Raw genomic sequence first — 13548 nt, forward strand, 5'->3', positions numbered from 1 at the left:
TAATATTACAAGAATATCTTCCTGGTTTTCGAAAATTTTCTCCACATTTTTTAGTACATAATACAACATTTTGTTATAATTCTGCGCTGTCTTTTGAATTTATCTAAAATCTCCGAAAAGTTTAGAGGAATCCAGTATTATTTCTAGGAACTTGTTATTTTGAATCATAAGTTTACCTTAGGACTATGATAAGTTCTCCTATTTTCTTGATATCTAACATTGGTTAGATCTTCATGTTTCAAATATTTCAGAGTTATGAAATAAATCCAGTAAATAATTAATATCGAACCTAGGTTTAGATTCATGTTATTTGAGTAAATTCTCATCCTCAAACATTTAATTACATAATAATAATAAATTTATATGTTTGAAATATTTTTATCTGGGCTCTGATACCATTTTCTCCCAGGAAAATCAATCATTAACTTTATAAGGGTATTTTTGTCTTTTTAATGTTTTAGAGAGTAGAAACAAATTTTTTTAGATTTATAGAGTTAGGATAAAATTGAGTTTGAATTTAAGGATTTATCTCCAATTTACCATAATTAATTAAAAAAAATATTAAAAAACGTGCACTGTGTGCTGCATCGCAGGCTTCAAGCCTTTTTGTTTTTAATAATAAAAAAAGGGGGCAAGTTTCCCACCCCACTTCAACCAGATCGCATCTCGTATATCACGAGGAGAAAACTCAACCTTTGAATTAAAAATATTGACTTTTTTAGGTAGATCTCCTGTTCCTCAACATTTGAATTAAAAAGATTGACTTTTTTAGGCAGGTCTCTTGTTCCTGATATGGTTTCACGAATTTATATTTGTAATACTTGTTCATATATGCAATAAAAACTAACACTTTTAACACAAAAACTAATATTTTTCATTAGTTGAGATGAATCGGAGATTCATATCAAAAAATTAATCTGTGAGACGATTTAAGGATTTTTATTATATCATTTTAAAATTTGACTTATACCAAAAAAAAAATAGGTTAAGTTTGGATAAATTGATTTGGAGTTAGAAGTTTCAAATCAATAACAATGAGTTTGATTGCATTAATTCGTTTTACAAGGATTTTTTTTTCCTTATTTATCATTTAAATTTATTTGAGTCACTATATTCTTTCAATAATATCCAAAAGTCGATGACTTCTCAGCTCCGTCATTCCCAAACGTACATCAAAAGATGTAATTTTACCTTCCCAAACAAACCGTATCGTACATCTTTATATTGAATTATTACTTGTAGTGTGTTTGGCAAATGTGGAATTCGTGGAATTTGGATTTGCAAATTCTTTTTAAACGTTCGGAAATATATAATTTATAATTCACGAAATTTCATTCAACTTATCCAAAATTCCAAATCCTATTAAAAGTTTTAGATTTAATGGAATTTGAGTTTGGAAAATAATAATATAATCCCGTAACAAGCTGTAAATCCGACTCCCTTCAATTTTCTTGGGTCTTGATACCGTTCTAAGTTCATTGTGAATTTTTGTTTATTCAAAGAAAGGACATGAAGACATATGGCTTCCTTTGATTTCTGCTGTTTCATACAAAGAACGAATTCTTAAACTACGCTCACTAATCTAATCTAAGTCGTATAGGAAGGTGTATATTTGTCCTGACATAAATGTAAGAGATGCAAAACTCTCCTCTTTAGTCAACTAGAATCTGTGACAAATTATTTTCCGATGTAAGCTGAAGATGCGTTTGAATACCTAAAACTAGAGTGCTGATGAAAATCATGGTGGCGGCTCCAACAATGCCGAAACATCGAAGTTATTGGCAATTCCTTGGCTTAAAAGGCGCATGGCTGCTCCTTGTGAAAACTTTCTAGCAAATAAGAAACAGGGAACGGATGTCAGGTTGTTACGGCACCACTCGGTTCTGAATTCCGTTGCGTAATACACATGCTTAATGTCCTGAAAAGTACATTTGGAAAATGTAAGTTAACCTAAGTAAAAAAATGTCGACATTAAAATGCATTCAGTTACAGATACAATTAGGTACATTTTCATTGAGACTGAATTGGTGTAACATGGCTAGGCCACATGCATAATCTGAAATTTCTCCATGTTCTTAAAATAGTAGCAACATGGATTTGTATGAATAGATTCAGTTTACTTCAAAACAGAACATTAGTCTAGTCCACAACTTTCGAGCAGGACATGATGTAGAGTGGTGCCATCAACAAACCTTAATTCTTTTTATCTGTTGAGGTCCTGAATCTGCATAGCTAAATGTAAAAGGATGCCAGAACTTATTTTCCAAATTTGTCTTGGATTGATTCCATAAGGTGTAGGTCAATGTTCGTCTTTCAAGCTCGGACTCGAGATCATTCATCTATAAAATGACAGGAAAGAAATAGTGATCAACTACTTCAGGATACAATTTGCAATTGTGGGCCTCGTGGCAAACATTTACAGCGTAGAAAATAATGATTTCTATTTCCTAAGGAAAGGTCAGTTCACATTATTTCCTAAACAAGATGCCATCAGCAACAATAAATAATAAATAACTGGAATAGAAAGAAGTAACTTACTGCAAGTAAGGTCTGCACATAGTGTTCATCCGGGATACAATTGTGCTGTTTCTGAAGTTTCTGGATTTAATTATAGGATTTTATCAGATATTTTCCTTACCCAAGAAAAGGCCAACCATGTGGAAAGTAAAAATAAGACAAAGATATCCAGAAACTGGTGAGTGTAGAACACTCGATGAAAAGGTTTATCATGATTAAAGAGTTAGCCGCAAAGGGTAACTCACAAGATTCTTCTTGCCCCCACTGGAATCAACTTGTGGGCGTCTCTGCAAAGAACAAAACCCTACAAATTATAAATAAAGTGCACCAACGATTCATCTTTAAAAATCTGGTAAGATTAGATTTAGGTTAAAAAATGCAGAAGAATTGTTTTAGTTGACATGTCTAGCAAAAAATTCCTCTCTTTTTTGGAATGTGATGGGGCTAACTTGGGAAGTCGTGAGCAGGAGAAACATTACTAATTAATGTGGCAAGAAAAGGAATGCATACGCTGTACAGAAGCAATAACAAGATAACTTTTCTTTACAATATAAACAAATTTAGGTGGACAGGGCTTAAAGTCCAGAACAGAAAGTGTGCTAACTACTGGAAAGAGTGATACGATCAATACACATAATATAGGATAACAGTTGAATTTTTTCATTGAAACAGAAATTAGATAATCACCCAATGCACTATGTATGTTGCAAAGGAAGAGAACACACACACACACACACATAGAGAAAGATGGCAAAGGGAATTACTATGGGACAAGAGGATGAAATATATACCTTGCAGAAGTTCCTGAAGATTTGAAAGACAGTGTCATCAGTAACTATTACTTCCGCGTGTCTACGAGTTAAGGTGACCCACTGGAGTAAGCAAACTAATCAGATTCATATACGTGGAAAATCTTTTCAAAGTGACTGTAAAACTGGGGAACCGTCACCCTTATCAAAAATGCACTCAGTGAAACAGAGTGCTTTAAGATAAATAAAATCATTCTTTATCTACTGTTGGGAAAATTGAGATGGGTCCCTCCTACCAAAAAGCAAAATAAACAATTTTTTTTCCAGCTCTCTGCATGAGGGAGTTTTATATCTACAGTGGTACTGGACTTCTGATCAATCGAAAATATCTAATCATTTAGCTAAAAACAAGCAAGAAAATTACCTGTGATCCTTTGCGCCATTTATTCTTTGGTATAACTGGGGACATCCTTGGATTATAGCGCACATCTTTTTTATCAAGAAAGCTAGGTAAAAAAAAAATACAGGCCGATGAAGTAAGCATCACTTTAAATACCAAATACTGATCTAAACATTCTTTGGAATTAAATTTCTTTATGAACGTATGAAGCCAACTAAGCCACACAGAGTTTCATTCTCTTGTATACCTGTCCACGAAACTCCTAGGAGATTTCATCAGATAATTGTAAATATAGCTGAAGTTGTACAGAGGGACACATCTGTTGAATCAAACATCGAAATCACAATCAAAGTTAAATTTCGCCGTAGGAAATAAGTCAACCTATGATAACATAGTTACAAAAATACAGGAAGCACCAAACTCAAACTCAAACGAAAACGAATACTAACACAACAGGAGTCACTGAAAGATCACGATGGAATATGATACAACATAAACCTTATAATGATGAATATTCAACTTCAATTCCATTAATACAATTGTTGGAAGGAAGGACAATAACCTATCTGATAAGAGAATAAATCTTTGATTAGCTGGATTCTGAAGAGCTTCTTCAAACAGTACCCTCTCAGCTTCAATCATACTAGCTTCTCCCCAGGCTACCTACATCAAAATTCCTACGATCATATTAAGGTCACTAGGAAAGAAACTCAATTACCAGTTTAGCAGCACAAAAAAGGGCATCGAAATGTCATCCGGTTTAGTTCAGTCTAAACTGAAAAATTTTGTTATTCTATCACGACAATAGACAATTTTTTACATTTACATGTAACAAAAAAGATTCGAAAATGGGATTCTTTCATCTCCCAGATTTGGTGATTTTCTCATCTGTTCACCATCTACCACATCCGCTTATCATGTGAAAAATGCTTTAAATTCTTCCTTTTCAACCTCACCATATATATTCAAACAATGGTATCAACACGGAGTTACCTTGACGCTGTTTTTCAGTTGCTGATCATAAAAGAAAGCCGATCTTGTCGTAGACGCATTAAACATAAAACCAGGATCTGAGTGTATGTATATAGAAAATTTTGCGCGGTCCGCATTCTGCAAAATGGGAAAAAGACGCACAGATTAAAAAAAACAATTTTTTTAATAAAAAAGTCCAATTTCATTAACCAAACCAACACTGAACATGATAAGTACTAGAAAGACTTCGTCAATAATGAAGAATAAAATATAATTACATTGTTCAGCAAGCAGGAATAAAGTTAGGTAAAATAAACAAACCAACACTAAAATATTGAATATTAAGAAAATTCGATAAAGTTACTTGAAAGAAAGTCCAGTTAATTCGTTCTCAAATCTTATTAAACGAACCTCTCCTCACCTCGAAGAAGCTCCCCCACAGAAAATCAAGGGGCAAATTCCTCCGAGCCAGAAACAAAAATGCGACCTTGGGATTTCCATCAAAGTGATCGCTAAAATTCCGCGAACTACGAGGCAGATCACTTGAATTGTCAGCAAGTGTACTTTGGGAATACTGCTGAATCCTGAGAAAAGCAAACAGGCAGAATAAAATGGATAACCAAATCACTAATTTCCACCACATACACAATACGTTGCGCATCGAGAGCCCCGATTTCGCCGATGCCTGTGCCTTCCTCATCGTAGCAACTAAGCTGAAATTCACTGATTTTCCCTCAATTATCCTCCCTACCCTTCCTATCATTCAACAGATGTACAGAGGAAGAGAGGGAGAGCAGATGATCAATGAGACGAATAATTTAAAGGAATCGAGATTGGATTAACCGAATTTGAATACGAAATTGAAAAGAGTTTGGTTTGAAACGGAAGATTCCTGGTGGTGGCATGTTTTCTTGGTGGGCATCGACCAGGAAGGACATATCACGAAGTCGTGAGCTTCTTTTACCACGCTTTTTTTTTTTTTATTATTAATTAATAACGCGATCTCTGCTCTAAAACCTCCGTCTACATTGTTGCGTCAAAATCAATTTGAGGGGAAATTAAGGTATGTATGCTGCCAAAATAAGTGCCCAATGGTATATTATAAACATTTGTCATCAATAAGAATGTGACTTTCAATATGTATCGATCACGAGATCAAATATTTATCGTTTTACAAAAAAATATAATTAATGATGACTATAACTTCGATTTTTTAAGTAATACAATAACACAAACAACAATGGTTCAATCAATATACTAACATGAACAATTATGGTGTATCCGACAACATATCTCGTCCCAAATTTAGAGTTTTGTTTTTAGTAAAAATAATATTATATGTAAAAATTTAGGAAAAAATTGTGCGAGACTGTCTCAGATCGTATTCGTGAGACGGATCCCTTATTTGGGTCATTCAGGAAAAAATATTACTTTTTATGCTAAGAGTATTACTTTTTATTGTGAATATGGATCAGATTGACCCGTCTCACAGATTAAGATCCGTGAGTGGGTCGCACATAAGACCCACTCAAAAATTTAATCAAAGTTATCTTTTAAATTGTCCTTGTTAACACCTGAACTAACCGAACTGAACCATAACACACCATCATTTTTTATTTAATAAAATAAAAAATGCGATTGAAAAAAATTCACATTCCATCGCATATATATGGTTAGGTGAAAATTTGAAAGAAGAACTGCACTGATCGCACTGTATGATTAGAGTATTTGTTCTTTATTATTTATTATATAATTGTATATTACTGTTTTTATATGTTTTTTTAAGGATAAATATTCTTTACTCTATTAAATCCGAAACAAAACCTCTTGTATTAAATGTTAGAGATTTTCTCTAAAAATCATGTTTCTGCACGTATATAAACATGATAAATAAATATGTGGAAGCTAAATCGAGCGTTATCTCCAGCCATTGAATCATTTTTTAATCTTCTGATTTTCCTCCGATTGAAACCTTCTAAACACTTCAATCTCTCTATAGATGGTGTATTATTCTGTATGAGATTGTATGCTTAGGGATGTCAATCGCATCTATTTATAGGCGTTTCTTATACCATCAACGAGAAAATTCGGGAGCCAAGAGTAAAAAGAATCGTGTACGCATCTACATTTTCTTGGTCGTCGCCAATTTCAATTTGTACACGCTACTTCTTTTAATATGTGTCACGTTTTTCTTACATTCTCCCACTTGACACATATAACTCATTTACCATAGGAGAAAACAAAATACATGAATCATGGCGATATGTCATCTTAAAACGAATATTATCTTTCATGTATTACAATGCATTATGTCTCTCAAATCTGAATAACTTAATGAATAAACCCAATGTTTATTCGAGGTCCAACTTTATTGATATTTTTCTCAAGATAACTGAATATGTACATAACTGAATATGAGAAATATCATAACTGAATGTATTTCATTATCAAAATTAAATTTATATAACATGGAATCAAATTCATCAGTAATTACCATATGATCCTTTAACATCTGAAATTTTCATGCATTTAGGTTAAAAGATCATCAATTCAGTGCTAACGTGTTCAATAACCACTTTATTAACACGTTCTACAACGGTTTAAAATACATTATGTCGATATACTTAATTCGACCACCGCTTTAGTCAAAAAGACCATAACTGAATTGCAGTAATATAATCTTAATGGCTTAGACATAGAATCCATAATTCTAAGCCCATAATAAAACTTCTTAAAATACACCACAATAGTGCTTCAATGACGAATTTTGACTCTATAGTGGAAGTAGCAAATCACTTTTCAAATTGTCAATTCTTCTCACATAAGCATGTAAAACTTTAATATCATAAAGGTATCCCAAAACATTTTGCAGTTTTTTAGTGGTCAAATACTTATATTATTCTGATAATAATTAAGTTGTCACTAACCTTCTGGTATTCATAATGGCCCACAATATTCTCAACAAAACTTAATGAAGAGATAACATTGTAAAACCTGAAATACCACTAATGTGAGACATGTTTCAATCCATATTGTTTTCTTAATCTTTAAATATTAAATATTCATCATTACTAGAGAAAAAATCTTTATGTTGTTCGATGTTGGCTAATGAGACTTTTATTTGTTTTGAAGACTCATCTAAAAATGAATGGCAATTGAACCAACTTTTTATGGAATTTATATGATTGGTTTCACAGCACACTTTTTAAATGGAGGATGTTGTGAATAACAATCAAGACATATAGCTTGTGTGGATGAATGAGCATCATAATGATCAATATTTTGAATTTGATCGCTCCCACTAATCAAATCATTTTTCAAGAAATTAATATCAGAGTAATAGCAATATGCTGCAAAATTAATGAATACATGCTAATGTTATTAAATGAATCAATAAAGCATATATATCATGTTTTACCCATGTAAATCATGATCTACATATGAAACACTGACATAAAAATTGTCTGTGGACTGAATTTTTAATTCAATTAGAATCATAAAACTTAATGATATAACGATTGAATTATATTCAATTCTTAATCTATGTGGATAAATTAATTAAATAATTCAATATTGTATCCTAATTAATTATATTTAACATAACGAAATTTTTTGTGGGATAAATTTCAATGTTATAATATAATTAATTACAATTTATATCCCTTATAATCAAATGTGATCCTCATAATTTATGTATAACTTTTATTCAATCAAAGATGTTGTGGCTACTCTTTAATTAATTAAAATCATACGAATCACTAGGATATTAAATTTTTTATGAATAAAATATTTACTCTTCGTAATTATTCATCTCAAAATATTACCAAAATGATGAATAATTTTATGTAATTTATGTCTGTTACAACCAAATGTGATTAAAAAATTAATGTATAAATTTAATTTAATTAAAGATGCTATAGGTATTCTTTAATAAATTAAAATTATACGAATCACTTATACATTAAATCACAAATTTTTAAATATTTATGCTCTTAATAAATGTCTTTCATGTGATCCTCAGCCAACTTAATGTATAATTTTGCATAACTAAGGGTGCTGTGGCTGTAATGCCCGGAAATTTAATCCCAGTAATCTGTAATTATTGATTTATAATTGATAGGATTACAAAAGGATTAATTGGGACATTGAGAAAAGAATTAGAAATGAAATGGTGAAGGTGAGGCCGAGGGGACACCGCACCCGCGGCCTAGGAAGCACCGCACCCGCGGTTGTGCTTCGGGAAATGTTGTGCATCGAAACCGTAGGGTGACCGCACCCGCGGTCTTGCAGCGACCGCACCCGCGGTATTGAGCGCACCCGCGGTCCCTATGACACCGCACCCGCGGTGCTACGTGTTGCGAGAAAAATGTTGCCACCTCGTGAATGCATGCACGGTTATATATAATGGTTATCCCTTCGAAAATCAGAACATAAATCGAGAAAGGGTCGAGGGAGATTTGTGAAAAATCCTTACGCCTTTATCTTTCAATCCGTCCGTCCGAGTTTGAATCCGACTTCGGTATTGAGTTCCTGGCAACGTAGGCTACAACTGGACGTAAGTTTTACTACGTTTTGACATGTTTTAGAATTATGATATCGTCAGAATTGAATGGAATTCATATATGATGTTCTTGACATATGAGACATCGTAGAATCGAAGTCAGATTAAGAAACAGACTGATTATGGAATTGTTATGATTTTCTGATTATAATCAGTTAATACCGGACAGATTTGGATTATGGATTGATTATAGAATGTATTGGATATGGGTTATAGATTGTAACTATTATCTGGTGAATTGGTATAGACGGGGATATTGGAATTGTACCGTTATACTGTTGATTTTGAATTAATTCCAGATTGATCAGATTATTATGGAGTTGACTAGTATATTGATATGAGATTATTGATATTGTCAGTACCAGACAGGCTTTGAATTCAGGACTTCGACTGAGCCAGAAACCGACGAAAGAAAGGTATAAGTCAATGTGGTATTGGGAGATGGACTTGAGTCGGTTTAGACTTGGGTTTCCCTAAATCACATACTTTATTTTATTGCATGGATATTTGCATTACATTGATTAATGTACTTGTTCTCTTGAATTTAGATGACAGGTATTAGACGAGTTATCTTGTGACAGAAGTGCCGGATAGTGGTGGTATCGCCACGGCACATTGCACGATGTCACAAGATAGGATGCTAGCGATAGAGCTACAGTCCATGACGGTTAGGTCAGGACACTGGATGTATGGTTATATCGAGTAATGGAATCCATTACGGAATTCGATATAGGAACACCATATTTGGTTATATCGAGTAAAGGATATTGGAATTCTTCTATTACGGAATTCGATATAGGAATACCGGGGCACTGGTTATATCGAGTAATAGAGATTATGGTTCCATCCTTTACGGAATTCGATATAGGAATACCACATCTGGAAACCGGGATCCCTAGACTAGGATTGAGTCTAGTCTGAATTATGAGTTATGTCGACAGATTGATATTGATTATGTTTCAGATTTTGATACATATATCTGTTACCTGATTACATGCTTTATAGTGTTTTATATGATTGCATGTTTCATTGATTTATACTGGGATTATATTCTCACCGGTATATCCGACTGTTGTCTTGTCTGTATGTGTACTTGACAACAGGTGGGACAGGTCCAGGGTCGAAGAGATGAAGAGCTAGATCGTGATTAGAGTGGTGGCACCGGACTTGGACTAGATGTAGGGTTAAACACTTGCCTTTAGTTTTAAACCCTAGTTTGAATAAATGTTGAAATACAGGATTTGTATTTTATATACTGATATGTATATATGTTGTATGTCACTACGTTCCGCATTTTGAAAAAAAAAATTTAGACCCTGTTGTAATTGATTAATTAGTCCCAATGATGATTAAGAACTTGATTAGCGTCCGAGTCCCCACAACAGGTGGTATCAGAGCTATAGATCCTTGAGATTGAGATAGGAGCTAGTGAGCGGGGTAGAATGTGTTTTCTTTCCTGCTTTTGATTGCTAGCATGATTTACTGCTTTATAATGCATGTTTATCTGTTTATCTGATTTGATTTGAAAACATGTATTATTGAGATTGAATCAGAACCGATTCTGGATCAGCAGTAAGATGATCTGAGGAGGCTTGAAACAGGATTATTGTTGGAATTGCTAACCCTTTTGGTTATCAGATATGCCTCCGAGAAGAATGCCAGAACAGGGGAGTACCTCGAATCCTCCCATGGATGTGACACCTACAGCAATGGAGAAATTGCTGAAAAGGTTTCAGTCATTTCATCCACCGACTTTGAAAGGAACGGAGAACTCCGTGGAATGTGAAAGTTGGTTGGACGACATTGAATCACTGTTTGAATCTTTGGAGTATACTGAGGAAAAGAGGGTGAAACTGATAATACACCAGTTGCATGACGTTGCTAAACACTGGTGGATCACGACTAAAAGGGCATTGGAACAGCGAGGTACGGCCATTACCTGGAATGTGTTCAAATCTGAATTTTATCTACGGTTCTTTCCAGTTTCTTATAGGAAGGACAAGGGAGCCGAGTTTGCAAACCTGAAACAAGGCCAGTTGAACATTGAGGATTATGTGGCTAAGTTTTCGACATTGCTTCGATTTGCTCCTCACGTAGCTGAACATGATGAGGCCGTAGCAGATCAGTTCATAAATGGCCTAAATCCTGAGATTTTTACGCTGGTAAATACTGGGAGGCCCAACAACTTCACCGATGCCCTGAACAGAGCCAAGGGAGCCGAGGCAGGCTTGATGAGGCAGAGAGAGGCTTCATTTGTGCTTCCAGCACCGGGACAGCAACAACCACCTCCTCGATTTGAAGGTGGCAGCAGCGGTAGCGGAAAGAAGGATTTCTTGAAGGCTAGAGGGAAGCAATTCAAGAAATCAGGGACTACCTCGTCCAGTTCGAGTGGCTCTAGACAGACCGGTCAGAGCCAGAGCTATGCAGGACCATACTGTGGTACTTGTGGAGGGAGGCATTCCACAGATCAGTGCCGAGGAGTAGTTGGCAGCTGTCGTATCTGTAGACAGCAGGGACACTTTGCTCGAGTGTGTCCACAGCGAGGTGCCCAGGGATCCCAGGCAGCTGAGTCATCTGGATCAGTGGCTCAGGCAAGTAGACGACCGTCTGCCGTGCATACTTTTCAGCCAGTACCGTCTACTCTGTCACAGCAGAGGCCAGGAGGGGGCCAGACCGCGAGCCAGCCTCCTAGACAGCAGGCCCGATTGTTTGCTTTGACTGAGGAGCAAGCACAGGATGCACCTGATGATGTAGTTGCAGGTAACTGTTTTATTTCTGGTTATCCTGCATATGTACTGATTGATACTGGTGCATCACATACTTTTATGTCTGAGCGATTTGCTTTAATGCATGCATTGCCTGTTGAGTCCTTAGCTACTGTAGTATCTGTCACGTCTCCGTTAGGAACATGTTTGATATCGGTGAAATCTGTGAAATCGTGTATACTGCAGTACGACGGGCATACGATTGATTTAGACTGTATTGTTCTTGGTTTATCTGATTTTGATTGTATTGTCGGCATCGACATGTTGACCAAGTACCGAGCTACAGTCGATTGTTTCCACAAGATAGTTCGATTCAGACCTGAGATGGCTGAGGAGTGGAAATTTTATGGTAAGGGTTCTAGAGCTAGAATTCCTTTGATATCTGCCATAAATATGACTCGATTATTGCAGAAGGGAGCGGATGGATTCCTGGTATATTCAGTTGATTTACTGAAGACGAGCCCATCATTGGCGGACTTGCCAGTGGTGTGTGAGTTTGCTGATGTCTTTCCAGATGAGATTCCTGGATTGCCTCCGATTCGAGAGATAGACTTCGGCATTGAGTTAATGCCAGGAACAGTTCCGATTTCGAGAGCTCCTTACAGGATGGCACCGATCGAGTTGAAAGAGTTAAAAGAACAGTTGGAGGATTTATTGGCCAAGGGTTACATTAGACCTAGTGTATCTCCTTGGGGTGCTCCAGTACTGTTCGTGAGAAAGAAGGATGGGTCGATGAGACTTGTATCGACTACAGGCAACTGAACAAGGCAACGGTAAAGAATAAATACCCCTTGCCTCGTATTGATGATTTATTTGATCAGTTGCAGGGTTCATCGGTATATTCCAAGATCGACTTGAGATCTGGATACCATCAATTGAGAGTCAGGGATTCTGATATCTCAAAGACAGCATTCAGAACCAGGTATGGACACTATGAGTTTATTGTCATGCCTTTTGGTTTGACGAATGCACCTGCGGTATTTATGGGATTGATGAACCGCGTATTTCAGAAATACTTGGATGATTTTGTTATCATATTCATTGATGATATATTGATTTATTCAAAGAATATGATTGAGCATGCTAATCATCTGAGGACTGTGTTGAGAATTTTGAGGGCAGAGAAACTGTATGCTAAATTGTCGAAATGCGAGTTTTGGCTGAGACAGGTTGTGTTTTTGGGTCACATTATATCGGGAGACGGTATATCAGTTGATCCCAGTAAGGTTGAGGCAGTGATTTCTTGGCCGAGACCTACATCTGTGCCGGAAATTCGCAGTTTTATGGGTTTGGCAGGATATTATCGTCGATTTATTAAAGATTTTTCGAGTATTGCCAAACCAATTACGCAGTTGACTCAGAAGAATGCTCCGTTTAATTGGTCTGAAGACTGTGAGACCAGTTTTATTGAGCTGAAGAAGAGATTGACCAGTGCGCCTGTGTTGACGATTCCTTCAGGTACTGGTGATTTTGTGGTTTATTGTGATGCATCTCATAGAGGACTGGGATGTATACTGATGCAGCGAGGGCATGTCATTGCCTATGCCTCGAGACAATTGAAACCACATGAGACCTGTTACCCAA

General features: G+C 35.6%; 1 protein-coding gene across 1 annotated transcript; it reads right to left on the bottom strand.

Annotated features, from left to right (window-relative positions):
• Positions 1 to 1427: 1427 nt before the first annotated feature.
• On the bottom strand, positions 1428 to 5620 carry LOC140838822 (glycosyltransferase BC10-like). Its single transcript, XM_073205398.1, has 10 exons — positions 5060 to 5620; positions 4660 to 4776; positions 4229 to 4329; positions 3914 to 3985; positions 3691 to 3772; positions 3309 to 3389; positions 2763 to 2804; positions 2539 to 2598; positions 2193 to 2339; positions 1428 to 1918 (listed from the first exon to the last, which is right to left on the bottom strand). Exons 1-10 carry the CDS (start codon positions 5399 to 5401, stop codon positions 1739 to 1741), a joined length of 1224 nt encoding a protein of 407 aa, XP_073061499.1. The 5' UTR covers positions 5402 to 5620; the 3' UTR covers positions 1428 to 1738.
• Between the last annotated feature and the right edge of the window lie 7928 nt (positions 5621 to 13548).

Source organism: Primulina eburnea, chromosome 8 (genome assembly GCF_022965805.1).
Source record: "Primulina eburnea isolate SZY01 chromosome 8, ASM2296580v1, whole genome shotgun sequence".
Lineage (NCBI taxonomy): Eukaryota > Viridiplantae > Streptophyta > Magnoliopsida > Lamiales > Gesneriaceae > Primulina > Primulina eburnea.